The sequence below is a fragment of the Pongo pygmaeus genome, chromosome 11 (genome assembly GCF_028885625.2).
Source record: "Pongo pygmaeus isolate AG05252 chromosome 11, NHGRI_mPonPyg2-v2.0_pri, whole genome shotgun sequence".
NCBI lineage: Eukaryota > Metazoa > Chordata > Mammalia > Primates > Hominidae > Pongo > Pongo pygmaeus.
Window position 1 is genome coordinate 118,918,808 of NC_072384.2, and position 17,994 is coordinate 118,936,801.

At 42.1% G+C, this 17,994-nt stretch overlaps 2 protein-coding genes across 11 annotated transcripts in view; one reads left to right on the forward strand and one right to left on the reverse strand.

Annotated features, from left to right (window-relative positions):
- The window catches only part of VIL1 (villin 1), a 29,553-nt gene extending 22,194 nt beyond the window's left edge, over positions 1-7,359 (forward strand). The window contains exon 20 of the mRNA XM_054478541.2: positions 7,057-7,359. Coding sequence (XP_054334516.1) covers positions 7,057-7,170 — 114 coding nt within the window. The 3' untranslated portion in view covers positions 7,171-7,359. The remainder of the gene's footprint in view (positions 1-7,056) is intronic.
- Positions 7,360-8,088: 729 nt separating this feature from the next.
- Positions 8,089-17,994, reverse strand: part of USP37 (ubiquitin specific peptidase 37) — a 119,829-nt gene continuing 109,923 nt past the window's right edge. For 5 of the 10 annotated variants that reach the window (XM_054478534.1, XM_054478533.1, XM_054478535.2 and 2 more), the window contains 3 exons: positions 17,552-17,667; positions 13,431-13,569; positions 8,089-12,865 (listed from right to left, as the gene is read on the reverse strand). In XM_054478534.1, the coding sequence (XP_054334509.1) occupies positions 12,705-12,865; positions 13,431-13,569; positions 17,552-17,667 (416 nt within the window). In that variant the 3' untranslated portion in view covers positions 8,089-12,704. Of the gene's footprint in view, positions 12,866-13,430; positions 13,570-14,938; positions 15,009-17,551; positions 17,668-17,994 lie in introns of those variants that run through there. The other 5 variants (XM_063647970.1, XM_063647971.1, XM_054478538.2 and 2 more) reach the window with 2 other exon arrangements.

Sequence of the window (17,994 nt, forward strand, 5' to 3'; positions counted from 1 at the left end):
GGATGCTGAGGCAGGAGAATCACTTGAACCCAGGAGGTGGAGGTTGCAGTGAGCCGAGATTTCACCATTGCACTCCTGCCTGGGCGACAAGAGTGAAACTCTGTCTCAAAATATAATAATAATAATAATAATAATAATAATAATAAAAAATAATTATAGCTGCTCATTGAACAATAGCCTGGAAGGTGGCAAGAGCAGCCATAGGAACACCAGTTAGGAGAGACAGCACAGCTGCTCTCAGGCCGACAGGTAGGTGGAAACCTAGAATAGGTCATGGTGGAGGAGGTGGAGAGAAACATTTAGGAGGTAAAATCAATGATATTTGGTAATTACTGGATAAAGAGTATGAGAGAAGAGAAAATAGCATCATTCTCCAAGATAGAAAATTGGATCAGGCTGAGCTTAGGGGAAGACAATCATGAGTTTGGTGGTAGCTATGTCCTTTGAGGTTTAGATACATGTTCAGTGGGCAGGCAATTCAGAGGAACACCAGGGCAGAGATATGAATTTAAGACTCATCAGCACATGGTCCATCTGGTAACTGTGGTTAGCACAGCAAGAAGAGCTTGTTCAAAACACTTTTTTTGTGTCTGTGGGGAATGGAGTTTGGGGCTGGACACTTTTTAAAAATTTGAGATAAGGTCTCACTCTGTTGCCCAGACTGGAGTGCTGTTGCAATCATGGCTTACTGCAGCCTCAACTTTCTGGGCTCAAGTGATCCTCCCACCTCAGCCTCCCAAAGTGTTGGAATTACAGCGAGTGCACCCAGCCTAAGAACACATTTCTAATATTCATTCCCACTTCATGAAGATCCAAAATAGGCTGCCAATCTAGCTTAGGGGTATTGAGAGGAGAGATAATATACTCTGTATAATAAGTCATAAAGTAGTCTTAAAAATGAATCAAGGGATCTGCAGAAGAGAGATATCTAGTTTCTCTCTCAGAACATCAAAGTCTGTTAAGGGTTTCGGCTCAATATTTATATAAGTGTTTTGTTCTCAGGGAATTTCAATTCTGCCTTTTACCTTAGAGAGCACATTCCTGTGTTCTCTCCTGGATTCTCCCACCTGTGAGGTTGCTGGGAGGCTAGGAGGCACATGGGTCCTCACTGTAACATTGGGATGATCCCAGTATGATGACAAGCTAAGCCCAGCCCTTGGTACATAGTACTCTACAAATGAAAGCTGTTATTATCGCCTGTTCTACACCTGAGAAAACTGAAGTCCAGAGAGATGAAGTGACTTGCCTAACATTACTAGTTAGTTGGAAAGCCAGAGCAAGAACCAGGCCTTCGGAGTCCCACTGTTACCATCATGCCATGCAGCATAAAGGAGGTATTTCTTTCTTTTTTTTTTTTTTCGAGATGGAGTCTTGCTCTGTCGCCCAGGCTGGAGTGCAGTGGTGTGATCTCGGTTCACTGCAACCTCTGCCTCCCGGGTTCAAGCGATTCTCCTGCCTCAGCCTCCAAGTAGCTAGGATTACATCTGCACACCACCATGCCTGTCTAATTTTAGTATTTTTAGTAGAGACGGGGTTTCACCATGTTAGCCAGGCTGATCTCAAACTCCTGACCTCAGGTGATCTGCCCGCCTTGGCCTCCCAAAGTGCTACTACAAGCATGAGTCACCACACCCGGCCAATAAAGGAGGTATTTCTAAAGGAGGGCAGCCAGTTATTGAACCAGAGGATTGACGGAAGGCAGAAATGGATTGCTAATTTTAAATGGACAGACTCAAGACAGCCCCATCATGGTAGAAGCAGTCAAAGAAGGCTTAGATTCTTTTGTAAAACTCAGTTTTCTGTGGCTGTTTTTTTTTGAGACAGAGTCTCTTTCTGTTGCCCAGGCTGAAGTGCAGCGGCACAAGCTTGGCTCACTGCAACCTCCGCCTCCCGAGTTCAAGCAATTCTGCTGTCTCAGCCTCCTTAGTAGCTGAGACTACAGGCACACACCATCACGCCTGGCTAATTTTTGTATTTTTAGTAGAGATAGGGTTTCACCATATTGGCCAGGCTGGTCTCCAACTCCTGACTTCAGGTGATCCACCTGCCTCTGCCTCCCAAAGTGTTGGGATTACAGGCATAAGATGCTGCGCCTGGCCTGTGGCTGATTTTTTTGTTTTGTTTTTTGAGATGGGGTTTCACTCTTGTTGCCCAGGATGGAGTGCAATGGTGCAATCTCGGCTCACTGCAACCTCCACCTCCCTGGTTAAAGCAATTCTCCTGCCTTAACCTCTCAAGTAGCTGGGATTACAGGCATGCGCCACCACACCCAGCTAATTGTTTTTGTATTTTTAGTTGAGACAGGTTTTCACCAGATTGGTCAGGTTGGTCTCAAACTCCTGACCTCAGGTGATCCACCCGCTTCAGCCTCCCAAAGTGCTGGGATTACAGGTGTGAGCCAGGCAGCTGATTTTTTAATCATGGAAGTAGTATACAATCTTGTGGGAGAGCTGAGTTCAGTGTCACGTGGGAGTGTAGGAGAGGTTTTCAGATCTATCTGCTCCAATCTTGCAAGGTGAGCCAGTGACAACAGTGGGGTGGTGGGTCTGGCTGCAGGCAGAGCAAGATGGTAATCTAAGTATTTGTACACTGATGAGTAAACAACAGGGAGGCGGATGTGGGCATGGGTGAGGCTGGTAATCACCTGGCAGGACTGCAGGGTTCAAGAACAGGACCAATGGAAAGATACAAGTCCACTAGGATGGGTAGTCCCTGCTATCTAGCCTGAGGGGTCAGAGTCCAGCAGTCTTGACAAAGCAGAAGAGCCAGCCTGGCTGGACCAGAGAGAGCAAAGCCCTAGGACATAGCAGCCACAGCTGTGAGGAACCTGGCGGGAGGGTGTTACAAACAGATTTGGGGTATGGCAGCTCTTCCCCATCCACTGATCCCCAAATCATTTATATTTGCTCTCTTCTTCCAAAACCAAGTACTCAGCTGAGTGCGGTGGCTCATGCCTATAATCCCAGGCACTTTGGGAGGCCAAGGCGGGCAGATTGCTTGAGCCTAGGAGTTTGAGACCAGCCTAGGCAACAAAGTGAGACTCTGTCTCTACAAAAAATACAAAAATTAGCCCGGTGTGGTGGTGTGCACCGGTAGTCCCAGCTACCCGGGAGGGTGAGGTGGGAGGACTGCTTGAGCCCAGGAGATTGGGGCTGCAGGTGATCTGTGATTGTGTCACCACACTCCAGCCTGGGTGACAGAGCAGGAGGACCCTGTCTCAACTCCCCCCTTCCCCCCACCCCCCGCCAAAACAAAAAGAACCCCCAAACCAAAACCAAACACTTCACTACCCTGCCTCAGGGAGTGGGGAAGGCTTCCAGGAACCTTAAGGAGAGAATGCACAGGGTGGGAGGCAAATCTATTGACAAGTTAGAGACTGGAGCATCAGACCCCCCTGAGGTTGAAATCCATCTATAGGTGTTTACTAAGAAGCTGTTTAATTCAGGGCTCTCTGTGGGAGTCAATAAAATGTTCCCTAGGGCAATTCCACCTTAGCAGAGCAGCCTAAGTATTAAAGGAAGCCCACAGGTCTCACCTCTACCCTGTCTACCTCTTGGTGCTTAGAGGAGCAGAGATGAAGGCAGGGAGATGCTGTTTTATAGCAACTTTAATTAGGGACTCTTAACTGAGTGTGCCTTGAGGGTATTTAGCTTGCCTTAAACAGTATCATTATCATCTTAGTGCTGGGAACAAAGGTCATTTCAGTGAATTCCTTCATCTTATGGCTGAAGACACCCAAGGCTTAGAAAGGTAGTGACTCCAGTTGTGATTTCCTAGCCAAGAGTAAAAAGGTAAAATTGTGCTATCTAGATTTCTTCTGGATCATTCACAGGATGAGAGAAGCTGGTACAAGTTGTTTATACAAATATTTTTTGACTCAAAAAGCTAGGCAAAATTTAGTTCTGAATTTGTTCTTTGGCCTTCCTAGTGTCTTCTATTGGAATCTTTCCCCCGACCTCAGTTGTACCTTCTGCTGCTACCCTCCCACTCTAAGCAAAACCTCCTCCTACAAAATAATCTGACACATTCACAGAAGAATATAAAAAACTGATGAGGATTAACAAGCTGTCTTTTCTTTTTTTGAGACAGAGTCTCACTCTGTTGCCCAGGCTGGAGTGCAGTGGCATGATCTTGGCTCACTGCAGCCTCCGCCTCCCGGGTTCAAGCTATTCTCCTGCCTCAGCCTCCCGAGTAGCTGAGAATACAGGTTCCCACCACCATGCCTGCTAATTTTTGTATTTTTAGTAGAGACGGGGTTTCACATGTTGGCCAGGCTGGTCTTGAATTCATGACCTCAGGTGATCCACCCGCATTGGCCTCCCAAAGTGCTGGGATTACAGGCGTAAGCCACTACGCCTGGCCAACAAGTTGCCTTTTAACTGGAAACCAAACCTGTAAGCCAAGAGTGATGAAGCTATCCATAATGGTAAAACTGTGGCCAACTGCAAGTGTTAATAGTTTACCTTGCAGGTCTGGGAGTTGAAAGCTGACAAGAGGGCTTTATAGTATACCTGAAACTCAAGGAATACTCAAGGAAGAAAGTCAGTATGGTGCAGTGGAACATATATTGGAATCAGGTGACCTTGACTTTTTTTTTTTTTTTGAGACAGAGTCTTGCTCTGTTGCCCAGGCTGGAGTGCAGTGGTGCGATCTCGCTCACTGGTTTCCGCCTCCCAAGTTGAAGCAATTCTCCTGCCTCAGCCTCCGGAGTCGCTGGGATTACAGGCGCCTGCCACCACACCAAGCTAATGTTTGTATTTTAGTAGAGACAGGGTTTCACCATGTTGGCCAGGCTGGTCTCGAACTCCTGACCTCAAGTGATCCACTCGCCTTGGCCTCCCAAAGTGTTGGGATTACAGGTGTGAGCCAACGCGCCCGGCCTGACTTTCTTAAACTTTAGCTGCATCATGTGAAAATGGGAACATTCAAATCAGCCTCAGTTCCTTTGTAAGTGCCACAGCAGTATACGGAAATTAGATTCCTGCTTTGCTCCATCCATTAGGGCTGGATTGGGCCCTACTTCCCTTGCAGGCAGTCTGTTAACTTGAGCCAAAGCAAAGTAGGGCCCAGGAGGGAGACTTCTCCTGAGGGTGACAGGCTTTTGCTAGAAGAGTTGTATGTCCCGTGATAGCAATAAAATCTTTTCTTTTGAGACAGGGTCTTTCTTGTTCTCACTCAGGCTGGAGTACAATGGCACTATCTTGGCTTATTGCAACCTCTGCCACCTGGGCTCAAGCGATCCTGCCACCTCAGCCTCCTGAGTAACTGGGACTATAGGTGTGCACCACCACGCCTGGCTAACTTTTGTATTTTTTTGGTAGAGATGGGGTTTCACCATGTTGCCCAGGCTGGTCTTGAACTCCTGAACTCAAGCAATCTGCCTGACTTGGCCTCCCAAAATACTGGAATTACAGACGTGAGCCACCACACCTGGCCCTAATAAAATCTCATATACCCAGACTTCAGCAGATACCCACCCTTATAGGGCTCATCTGCTTACTTTGTGGGCAGCTTGGATTCACTGTTTAAGTGGAGGTAAATGAACAACATATTTTGTTTTGTTTTTTTTTGAGATGGAAAACTGTCGCCCAGGTTGGAGTACAGTGGCATGATCTCGGCTCACTGCAACCTCTGCCTCCTGGGTTCAAGCGATTCTCCTGCCTCAGCCTCGAGTAGCTGGGATTACAGGCGTGTGCCACCATGCCTACCTAATTTGTTTTCAGTATACTTTCATATGTAATATTATTTTCATTTTCATAAAAGCAACTGAAAATTTGCCTTTAAGAAATGTTTCTGGCTGGGGGTGGTGACTCACGCTTATAATCCCAGCACTTTGGGAGGCCAAGGCAGGTGGACTGCTTGAGCTCAGGGGTTCCAGACCTGCCTGGGCAACATTGTGAAATCTGATCTCTACAAAAAATACAAAAATTAGCCAGGTGTAGTGGTGCATGCCTGTGGTCCCGGCTACTCGGGAGGCTGAGGTGGGAGGACTGCTTGAGTCCAGGAGGTTGAGGTTGGAGTGAGCTGAGATTGTGCCACTGCACTCTAGCCTGTGTGATAGAGCAAGACCGTTTCAAAAAACAAAACAAAAACAAAAAAACAATGGCCAGGCATGGTGGCTCATGCCTGTAATCCCAGCACTTTGGGAGGTCAAGGCGGGCAGATCACTTGAGGCCAGGAGTTCAAGACCAGCCTGGCCAACAAGGCAAAACCTCATCTCTACTAAAAATACAAAAATTAGCTGGGCATGGTGCCAGGTGCCTGTAGTCCTAGCTACTCAGGAGGCTGAGGCAGAATTGTTTGAATCTGGGAGGTGGAGGTTGCAGTGAGCCGAGATGGTGCGCCACTGCTCTCCAGCCTGGGGAACAGGGTAAGCCACTGTCTTAAAAAAAAAAAAAAAGAGAAGTTCCCCATTTAATAGAGAGGAAACTAAGGCTTGGAAAGAGGAGTCCTAATTCTTATTTGGGCTAATGTGAACTTGACCCTTGTACAAAGAAAATCTCAATCTACCACACTACTATCTTTTTCATTGTTAAAAATTCAGGGATCAGGCCAAGTGTGCTGGCTCACACCTGTAATCCCAGCACTTTGGGAGGCTGAGTAGGGTGGATCACTTGAGGTCAGGAGTTCAAGACTAGCCTGGCCAACATGGTAAAACCCCGTCTCTACTAAAAATACAAAAGTTACCAGGGCATGGTGGCGCATGCCTCTAATCTCAGCTACTTGGGAGGCTGAGGCAGGAGAATCGCTTGAAACCAGGAGGCGGAGGTTGCAGTGAATTGAGTTCATGCCACTGCAGTCCAGCCTGGGCAACAGAACAAGACATGGTCTGGGGGAAAAAAAAAAAAATTCAGGGATAAACCTCTGGAATACCAAAATACCATACTCTTCTCCTCTCCATCCCTTTCCTGGCTCTCCTGACACTGCTTCTGTTTACTCTTCATTTATTTGATTATACACCACATCTATATGACTCATCAGAGCAAATAGCGCCTGAGGGTGAGGGAGGAGGGAAGGATATGTGACCTTTGCCCTCTGGTCCCTCTCTTCTTCTAGGAACACCTGTCCATTGAAGATTTCACTCAGGCCTTTGGGATGACTCCAGCTGCCTTCTCCGCTCTGCCTCGATGGAAGCAACAAAACCTCAAGAAAGAAAAAGGACTATTTTGAGAAGAGTAGCTGTGGTTGTAAAGCAGTACCCTACCCTGATTGTGGGGTCTCATTTTCTCACCGGTATTAGTCCTACACAAATTGAAGTGAAATTTTGCAGTTGTGCCTATGAGCACAAACTTCTGTGGCAAATGCCAGTTTTGTTTAATAATGTACCTATTCCTTCAGAAAGATGATACCCCAAAAGGAGCCTATGGTCCTCATTTCAACTTCTAAGAAGGTCGCTAGATTGTTTCTATCCTGAGGTATTGCATCAATTTTAATACTCCTATAGTTTTCTCTTCTCAGAAGAGCACAAACACTCCATGGAACATTAGAGTTCTGAGGCACTACCCTAGCTTGTCCTCTATCATGACTCATTTTTATCTATGGCAGGTAGGCTGAAGCATTTTGCAGGTTTACATCTTCCCCAGAATAGCAGCTTTTCCTTTTCACATATACTTTCCTTACTGCCTTACTCAGTGGGTAAGTTAAAGGGCTGAAGGAGAGTTGAATGGTCCACAAGACTACCCTCTTAGGAGGTTTCACATATTCCAAACAGTACCAGTGAGAGCAGCACATCCACTGGGGCTAGACTTGAGACCTAAAGGCAAGTATGAAATGCGTATGCTATTTCACTCCCTCTCCCAACCCTTAATAATAAGACAAAGGAAGAGCCTAGTGAAGGCCAATGCTAGGTTTACAAACTTACCTAGAAGCCTCCGCAAAGCTTCACAGGCTCTTCAGATGAAAATAACAGGAATCAATGGGGACTACGGCCAAACAATGGTTTGCCATTCTGTTCCTTTTAAGAAGTAACAGTGCTGCAAGGAAGTCCATGTGAGAAAGCCAACAGAAGGTGATTTCCACAACTTTGAACAGGTTGTTATAAGTATCAGCAAGAATGTGTCCTTTTCAGAAATAACAGTCAAATCAATAGAAGGTTAATAAAGGCTTTAATTTCATACACACAAAAAAAGTCTATGCATAATTTAAAAAGGAAACAAAAACAAAGAAAAACCGTAAAGGATACAGAGGAACAGTTCTGCTAAAACACAGATAAAAGTGCCGCTCCATACAAAACATAAAGAATCAGAATCAAAAGTCACTCTGAACATAAAGAAAAAAAATCATCTCACAAATAATGTGGCCACAGCTGCCAGAAAACCTGGTAGTGGCTCAATTAGGCAAAGTGTAGGAATCTCATTTTTGTTTTTCTCTCCTTAAGTTTAAAGAAACAACAATGACAATAGGCCAGAGAAGTTAGGGAGGGAAAGAAAAGCTCAAAGGGAGGGAAACCTGGGGACAAGAGGTGTGCACACCCACATGTGGTCTCATTCTTCACACAGGCCCACTATTTTTGAAGTAGACCAGTTTAGTTGACTGCTCTTCTTTGTTCTGGCATCTGACTGGACCAACCTGGATCCTGGTCCAGACCCTCACCCACTCTGTTCTTAGGCCAATGGACATACCTATACTTTGAACCTCTGTACTTTTAAGAAAAGTCCAATGTTACAAAATCAAATGCTTATATTCAGACTGGCACGCTTTTTAAATAAAAATTCCATACACCTCAGACATATAGCACACATGGAGACAACTTACTAATTGTGTGTAAGTATGATACAATGAATGAGACTGTCTTAAGTCTAGTAATCAAAGCATGCCATAAGGTGAATGATTGTGGTGAAACACAGCAAAATAATTGTCACAAAACTTTCCAGGCCTAACAAACTAGAATTTTCCAATAAAATATATATTTTTTCAGATGTTAATAAGACATATCAGTAGAGACAAAATTAGGATTTTGAAGTAATGCAATAAAGAGGGCAGAAGTCTATTTAGTTTTTGTATACACTTGCAAGAGTGCATTACTCAGTATAAAGCAAAATGGGGAGGAAAAAGACATCCATCCATTTTATTGGAACACTTTTATGTGACTTGAATCTGGTGTTTGGTTGTTGATTTTTCTAAAAATCTCCTATATATACAAAATCCATATGTACTTGGATATCCAGCTGTTTCCCCGTTTAAAACAAAAGACCACCTCGGGGGGTCAATTAAATTAAAGAGGCCCTCCACCCCCCCTAAAATGGGATAACTAAGAGTATCCACTGCAGTCATTTCAGAGGACAGAGAAGGAAAATATTTTTATTTGCTTTAATATAACCTCTTTTCAGTAGATCACAAATGAGTTTACAAACTACTTTTTTTTTTCTCTTTAATTTAGGTGTTTGCAGATAATTTTCATTATACAACTATATCCGTAGCTGTACGCGTGTATAGTTACATAATGGTAACTATACACGATATAGAAGAATCAGTAAATTCATGGATTATTTTGCTGAGGTTTTAAATTTTAAAGCCTCTGTTTCAGAATTTTACACTTGATCAAGGAGAAAAATAAATTTGTAGTCTAACATTTGCTTTCTAGAGTTAATTAACTGATCTGTAAGAACCACTGCATATGTCTTAAAATGTAAACATATTTACATTTGTTGTATTTGTTATTGAGCCTTTAAGGTTAGGCCCAGAATGAACAGACCATAGCAAGTAAACAAATAATTTTTAGAATCAAAGTTATTAATAAAGACCAATTCATGGATTTGCTTATTCTATCCTGCTGAGACAAAACTCATGAGTGTGCACACACATGTGAATATATCCCTAGGAAACAGTCTATCTTCTCATAGGCTTAAATTATAGTCATGGCTATTAAAGAAATTAACAGCATCCAGCCACATGCAACTTTCCAACCTTCAGTACTATTAAGGGATTAAAATCAACAAATATGAAGTTTAGTTTATTTTTCCCTTAAAATTCCAACAAAGATCAAAAGGTTGTATCTAGAACTAATTGCCATCAAGTTCCAATTCAATGTCATTTAAAGTAATGTAACCACACATTTGGTATTTTCAATAGGAAGGTTAATTAGGTATTGTGCAAACTGCCTGCAACGGAAGCACTCAGTCCTTATCTAACTTGTCCCTTCCTGGCCCCAACATGCTAACTGCCCCATCCCCAATTCTGGGCAAACTGATCACAATGTGCAAAAAATAATATATTATCTATTTATAATTTTAAAATATATACAGCCAGCTCAAAAAAAAAAACAATAAACCCCATCAACATAGTCCAGCTGAAATCTCCATTGGTAGTCAAAGAAGTAGATTAAAGGAGTAAAGGAAGGAGAAGGCTGACAGGGCCACAAGAATGGACAGACATCAAGTAAAATTTGAGTCCCAAACATGCAAGTACATGAGCAGTGAGATAACTTATATATCCCAATAACCTATTTTCAACAACTCCTGCCCAAGACATGAAGATCAAATCAGGTTTCTGAGGTAAGTGTACTTCTAAACCATACACACATGAAAGCTATGAAAGCAATTCAAATGAGGCTGCTTCATGAGGCAATCTAGATTTGTGGCATTATTTCTATTTTTCTCCATGTTTTAATTGCAGCCTGCACTTTAAATCTTTCCCAATAATTTTTAACAGTGCCTCTCAAATGCAAAGACAGGTAAAAGAATTAATAACTAGCCAAAGAATTTTATCACCGCTTCACTCATTTACAAGAAAACAAATTATTTCCAAGCAAAATCAAACCAAACCAAAGAGGCTCCTGGTAGAAATGAAACAAAATTTTAAAGCTAGTTTTAAAACAAATATTTTCCTCTGCTCTAAACTACTCTGGCGTTTTCTACCACTCTACCATTTTGGAACATTCACTACAATAAGGTATATAGGTAGATGGTAGGAGGCAAAGCATTTATCAGTAGTTAAGCAGAACTGCTGAGGCCATTTATAATTCAAAGAATCAAAACTTAGAATAGGTTACTATATTAGAATACATCCAAGTTCCAAGAGTAAGACTGGAGCTCTCTTAAGGCAATCTTTCAGAAAAGATGTTGCATCTTCTGTGATGATGGTTTGTGTGTGTGTGTGTGTGTTTTTTTTTTTTTAATGAGATGGAGTCTCACTCTGTCACTCAGGCTGCAGTGCAATGACACGATCTCGGCTCACTGCAACCTCTGCCTCTTCGGTTCAAGCTATTCTCTTATGTGATGGTGGGTTTTTAAATGTTTTTTCCTTCTGAAAACCTGACGTGGTTTTGTCCCTACCTCTGAGAACTAAAGAATAATCCCCTTGTTTATAATAAAAGAAAAAACACGAAAGAATACAATGATGGTTTCATTTTGCTATACTTAACTGTGTGATCCTAATGATATCTGGGCTCACAAAATTATTCTGTGGACAGAATTCCATCCTCAAAAGAATTCTTTATATGGTTTCATAAGCTGCTGAACCAAGCTGGTTACGTCAGCTAAGTGACTAGCATAGCACTTAATGTTGCTGCTCTACTTTGCCTCAACTCAGAGCACCTAAAAAGTAGATAAATATATTATGCACCTTTGTTATTTGTTAGTTCTTGGGATTACCTAAGCCAATCACATTTTAATTGCAACCCTATTTTAAGGGCAAAGTCAGAGAGTAAATGGTTAAATGCCCAAGGTTTGTCCTATAGCTCAAGTACTTAATTTCATACTTGCAATAGGGCTTTTAGCTTTAGTGGTCCAGAATTTTAGCTTTACCAGAAGAACACTCTTCTTATCCTCCCTATGTTTGAGAGACAGAGATGCTAGCATTCTTCCTTATCCCTAAGTATTCCTGCTGGGGAGTCCCAATTGGAGAAATATTATCTTTCTACCTGTTTAAAGTTTTGGTTGCAATCCATTAGGGTAATGCTGCTCCATGGCAGAATGACAAAAAAGAAAAAAGATTCTATCTTTACCACCATAATAATGATGATGATATATGATGAACATACTGTGTGAAGAAATCTCCTTAGAGAAAACAAAGTATATAAGGAATATCAAATGTGGGACTGTAACATATTCCAAAGCACCAACAATCCATTTCTTGGGACTGCATGTAAACAGCAAAGACATCACAAATTCATGAAATTTGCAGACAACAACAAAAAAAAAACAGCTCCTCAAGTCAGGTGACAGCAATGCCCCTCTCTTGCAAAGAGAACAAACTGTCATTAGTGTAACATGAAGAGCTGGCTTTCCAGTGAATTTTACTAATAAGGAAACACACATAAAAAGGTTACCGACTTGAGTGAAACTACTCAAGGAACATAAAAGCTAAAAGCCAACTGATAAGTACATCTTCACACATTTCTCAGGTGAATGGACTCTTTGACACCTTCATTTCTTCTCCAAACTGCTGTGCTATTAATTTTGAGCGGGCATATTCTGGTGGCTCATCCTAACTCTTTAAGGCTCCATTCATCCCGTGTGTGTGTGTGTGTGTATGTGTCTGTGTGTGTGTATACACACATACACAGATATATATTTACAACATGTATTCCTAAGACAAAAGAAGTGCCACTCTTATAGGAGAAAAAGAGGATAATCAGCTACAGATGTGAGACCAAAGTTTCCATAAAATAGCATGGAGCATTCTACGTTACTCCAATTTTTGTCTTTTGGTTTGGCCCTGAGCTGTTTGTTGCTCCCGCATCAAGCAGAATTCCAAATTCTCCTTCAGCAGAGGAAAGGTGAGGTGGGCAGCAGTAAGAAATACGCAGTGCACGCTGCCAACCCAGGAGTTTGTTCCTCACAAGGCCTGACGGGTAGTCTTCCCCACTTCCATGCTAAGTGACTGAGAGTTCTTTTCAGTTTCCAGCAGCTCATCAAAGATCTCCCTTAAGATAAAACAAGCAAAAAATAAAACAGGAAATTTAGTAAGCAGAACCAAAGAATAGGCAGGAGAAAAAGTAAAATAAAATTGATACGGATAAGGCCTTCACAATTCCATTTCATGCCTGTATTTTGTTAAAAAAGCAGCTCACTCATTTGATCTTAACCCTTTGAATGCTGATTTTTAAGAATAGAGGGGAATTAACAATAGTTAGCTTTAATGAACATGCTAGGTAATTCCCATCCATATAAATCAGATCTTCTAGCTGATAAAACTGGATGACCAAAAATATTTATGACAGGACATCTTCTATCATAAAACAAACTGTCTTAACTTCCATACCTAGATACTACTGTGTAATGAGCAATTAATGCTGAGTTATGAGAGAAAATATTCTGGACTTACAAGGAAATATCAAGAGATAGACCCTAACCAAAGATGACAAAAACCAAAAATTTTCAACCAATCAACTGATGGGAACATTTTATCCTCAAAGGAAAAAAAAAAAAAAAAAAAAAGAGTTCAGGTGATTTTTAACTCATTATTTAGAATCTGGCAAAGTTTCTTACTTGTGCATATAAAAGAAGATGTAGCCACTCCGATCTCGATCACTCTGCACGGCAGCCTCTTGGATTTTTGATACCTCCAGGTCATTGTAAGTAAACCACGCTTGCTTCTTAATGTCATACACATCACTAATGTAATGACCTGAAACAAATAACATCTTAAAATCAAGGTTTTTAAAAACACACTGAAGCCGGGCACGATGGCTCACACCTGTAATCCCAGCACTTTGGGAGGCTGAGGCAGGCAGATCACGAGGTCGGGAGTTCGAGACCAGCCTGACCATGGTGAAGCCCCGTCTCTACTAAAAATACAAAAATTAGCCAGGCACGGTGGCGTGCGCCTATAGTCCCAGCTACTCAGGAGGCTGAGGCAGGAGGATTGTTTAAACCCAGGAGGTGGAGGTTGCAGTGAACCGAGATAGCACCACTGCACTCCAGCCTGGGTAACAGAGTGAGACTCCATCTCAAAAAAATAAACAAATAAAAACACATTGAATTTATCTCAGGTGCAGGAAGTCTGAGAAAGAGAAAAAAAGCTACCACATTCACCTTATCCTCAACACTGTGTCTAAAACTTATTGAAAAAACATACAGGCCAGGCACAGTGGCTCACTCCTGTAATCCCAGCACTTTGGGAGGCCAAGGCAGGAGGAGTGCTTGAGGCCAGGAGTTTGAAACCAGCTTGGGCAACAAAGCAAGAACCCGTCCATACAAAAAATTTAAAAAAATTAGTTAGGTGTGGTGGCATGCACATGTAGTCTCAGCTACTCAGCAGGCTGAGGGAGGAGGATCTCTTGAGCTCCCGAGCCCAGGAATTCAATGCTGTAATGAGCTAATGATGGTGCCACTGCACTCCAGCCTGGTGACAGAGTGAGACCCTGTCTCTTGAAAAAAAAAAAGAAAAGAAAAGAAGAAAAAAATATTTGTATATACACAGAGAATTAAGGAGGCATATGCTACGCTGGGACACCATTTTTGATTAGTGTATTTTGTTCAAGGGAATTAGGTCACTTATGAATTGAGAAATCAAAACAGTTACACCTATTAACACAATGCACATTGAGTGTGATCAAAGTAGATTTCAAAGATTTTCTTGAAAAACTTATACTTCATGGGCTGGGCATGGTCGCTCACGTCTGTAATCCCAGCACTTTGGGAGGCCAAGGTGGGTAGATCTCTTGATCCCAGGAGTTCAAGACCAGCCTGGCCAACATGGTGAAACCCCATCTCTACTAAAAATGCAAAAATTAGCTGGGCGTGGTGGTGGATGCCTGTAATCCCAGCTACTTGGGAGGCTGAGACAGCAGAATCACTTGGACCCAAGAGGTGGAGGCTGCAGTGAGCCGAGATTGTGCCACTGCACTCCATCCTGGACGACAGAGTGAGACTGGATCTCAAAAAGAAAGAAAAAAGAAAAACATACCTCACAAAGCTAGGCAAAGAGCAATGTAATAAGGAGCAAATGCTGACTAGTTCATTTATAAAATGCTGAAATCATAATGGCTATTCACCTGAAGAAGAAGTGCTACCAATGTGACTGACAACACTGATGAGCCGGTAGGAATGAGGCAGATTTCCTGTCTGGAAAACAGAAGTGGGTATAACTTTTAAGTCTTCATTTGAATAAAAGCAAAACACTAAATATAAATTTATTATCAAAGCTGACATGGCTAAGCTTTGGTATGTGGCATAGTAAGAATCAATTAAAAAATCTGTTCATACCCTTTGACCCAAGAATTCCACCCTCGACTAAGAATTTATTCTAAGGAAATAAGTCAAAAGAAGAGAATATGTATCGAATTATTTACTGTGGCATTATCTGGTGAAAAGCTGGAACTAACAATATATCCAATAACAGCTGACTGGTTAGTATATCAATTCAATATAATAATGTTCAGTTATATAAAAAAACTATATGGATCAGGAACATGTTAACCTTTTTTCCAAACCCATATGAATGCACATAGTTTTAACTCTATTAAAAAACAGTTATGTTAAGAGTTAGGCATTGGACAATAGAACGAAAATGTTAAAAAGAGTTGCTATGTTGCTGTAGGGATCAGAGTGAACTTTTATATTTTAAAAAATATGATTAAAATATTTTTGGTAAAATAAAGCAAAACTGAAAAGTGATATTCATGCACTGCAGACAGCACTTAAGGTAAAATTTGGGGAAGGAAGGCCAGGCGCGGTGGCTAATGCCTGTAATCCCAGCACTTTGGGAGGCCGAGGTGGGCAGATCACGAGGTCAGGAGATCGAGACCATCCTGGCTAACACAGTGAAACCCTGTTTCTACTAAAAAATACAAAAAATTAGCTGGGTGTGGTGGCGGGCGCCTGTAGTCCCAGCTACTCGGGAGGCTGAGGCAGGAGAATGGCATGAATCCAGGAGGCGGAGCTTGCAATGAGCTGAGAAAGGGCCACTGCACTCCAGCCTGGGCGACAGAGCAAGACTCCATCTCAAAAAAAAAAAAAAAAAAAAAAAGAAAAAAAAATTGGGGGAAGGAATATGGCTATATGTAAACCAGAAACTTAAAATGTTCATAAACTTCGATATAGTAATTTACTTCTGGAGAATATAAAAGAAGAAATTCTAAAATATAGAAAATGCATGAGCCAAGAGCACACGCCACTGCACTCCAGCCTGGGTGACAGACAGACCTTGCCTTAAAAAAAAAAAAAAAAAAAACAACTCCATGTTTGGCCAGGTGCAGTGGCTCAGGCCTGTAATCCCAATACTTTGGGAGGCAGAGATGGGTGGATCCCTTAAGGCCAAGAATTTGAGACCGGCCTAGTCAACATGGTGAAACTGCATCTCTACTAAAAATACAAAAATTAGCTGGGCATAGTGGCTCATGCCTGCAATCCCAGCTACTCAGGTGGCTGAGGCACAAGAATCGCTTGAGCCCAGGAGGTGGAGGAAGTTTTTAGTGAGCTGAGATGGTGTCACTGCATCCAGCCTGGGTGACAGAGCGAGACTCTGTCTCAAAATAAAATAAAATAAAATAAGGAAAATGCTATAAGCATACAGTTCCCCAACTTATCATAGTGAAAAATTACAAACAACTTAGACAAATACTCAATGTTAGCTAAAAATTAAATAAGTAGGATATTTATTTGAGGCAATATAGTACAGCGATTAAACATAAGCTTATAAATAACTACTCTTTAACAAACAGGATAACCTGGGTGTGGCAGTGTGTGCCTCTAGTCCCAGCCATTTGGAAGGCTGAGGCAGGAAAATCCCTTGAGCCCAGGAGTCTGAAGCCAGCCTGGGCAACACAGTGAGACTCTGTCTCTAGAACAAAAAAACAAATGAAATAAAAACTATACTTATGACTTTTTAAAAAGTATACATGGAGGTGAGAATAACAGAGAAATACGTCAAAGTGCTGACAGTAATTGTGTTAGGATGGTAGAATCCTGGATAATCAAAATTTGAGGAGAAAAAGCAATTATTTAAGGGGGAAAAAAGGGTTAAAAAAAAAGGAGTTCAATGTGCCCTAATTAACATCACCAATTCAACAGTTTTCAGTAAGCAACAACCATTTTTGGTATTTAACTATAAAGATGATACAGTTATTCAGTGTAACTAAAGGTAATTTTTCCCCCCTGAGATGGAGTTTCGCTCTTGTTGCCCAGGCTGGAGTACAATGGCACAATCTTGGCTCACTGCAACCTCCTCCTCCCAGGTTCAGGTGATTCTCCTGCCTCAGCCTCCCAAGTAGCTGGGATTACAGGCATGTGTCACCACACCCGGCTAATTTTTGCATTTTTAGTAGAGACGGGGTTTCACCATGTTGGTCAGGCTGGTCTCGAACTCCTGACTTCAGGTGATCCACCACGCCCAGCCAACTAAAGGTAATTTAATACACACAGGCCTTTACTGAGTTCTTACCTAACATGCATGTAAAGTGGTCAGGATGTATTCCTGTTTTGTTTTTTTTTTAATCTTGTATGTGAAAAATGAACAGCAAATGACAAGAGAAAATGAGACCATCTAATGGCTACTGAAAGGGCCAAAACGAACCTGCAGTGGACACTGAAAGTGGGGCCTTTGAAGTAAAGAGCAGGAGGAGTGACACTGAATCTGACCAACTGTACTCAGGAATGAAAACAATTACCTCAGCATTTCTTTTCAGTTCCTCAGCTTCAGCTTCTGTGTACTCCATATCAAAAACATCCTCATTTCCAGAGTCCTCATCAGAACCCAATGCATCCACAAAGGAGTTGTTAAACTCTGAAGAATACAAAGACAAAATCTTATAAAAGTTCTTGGAATAGACTGGACGTGGTGGCTCACGCCTGTAATCCCAACATTTTGCGAGGCCGAGACAGGTGGATCACCTGAGGTCAGGAGTTCGAGACCAGCCTGACCAACATGGTAAAAACCCATCTCTACTAAACATACAAAAAAAAAAAAAAATTAGCCGGGAGTGGTGGCTAATACCTGTAATCCCAGCTACTTGGGAGGCTGAGGCAGGAGAATTTCTTGAACCCAGGAGGCGGAGATTGCAATGACCGGAGATTGCACCATTGCACTCCAGCCTGGGCAACAAGAGCAAAA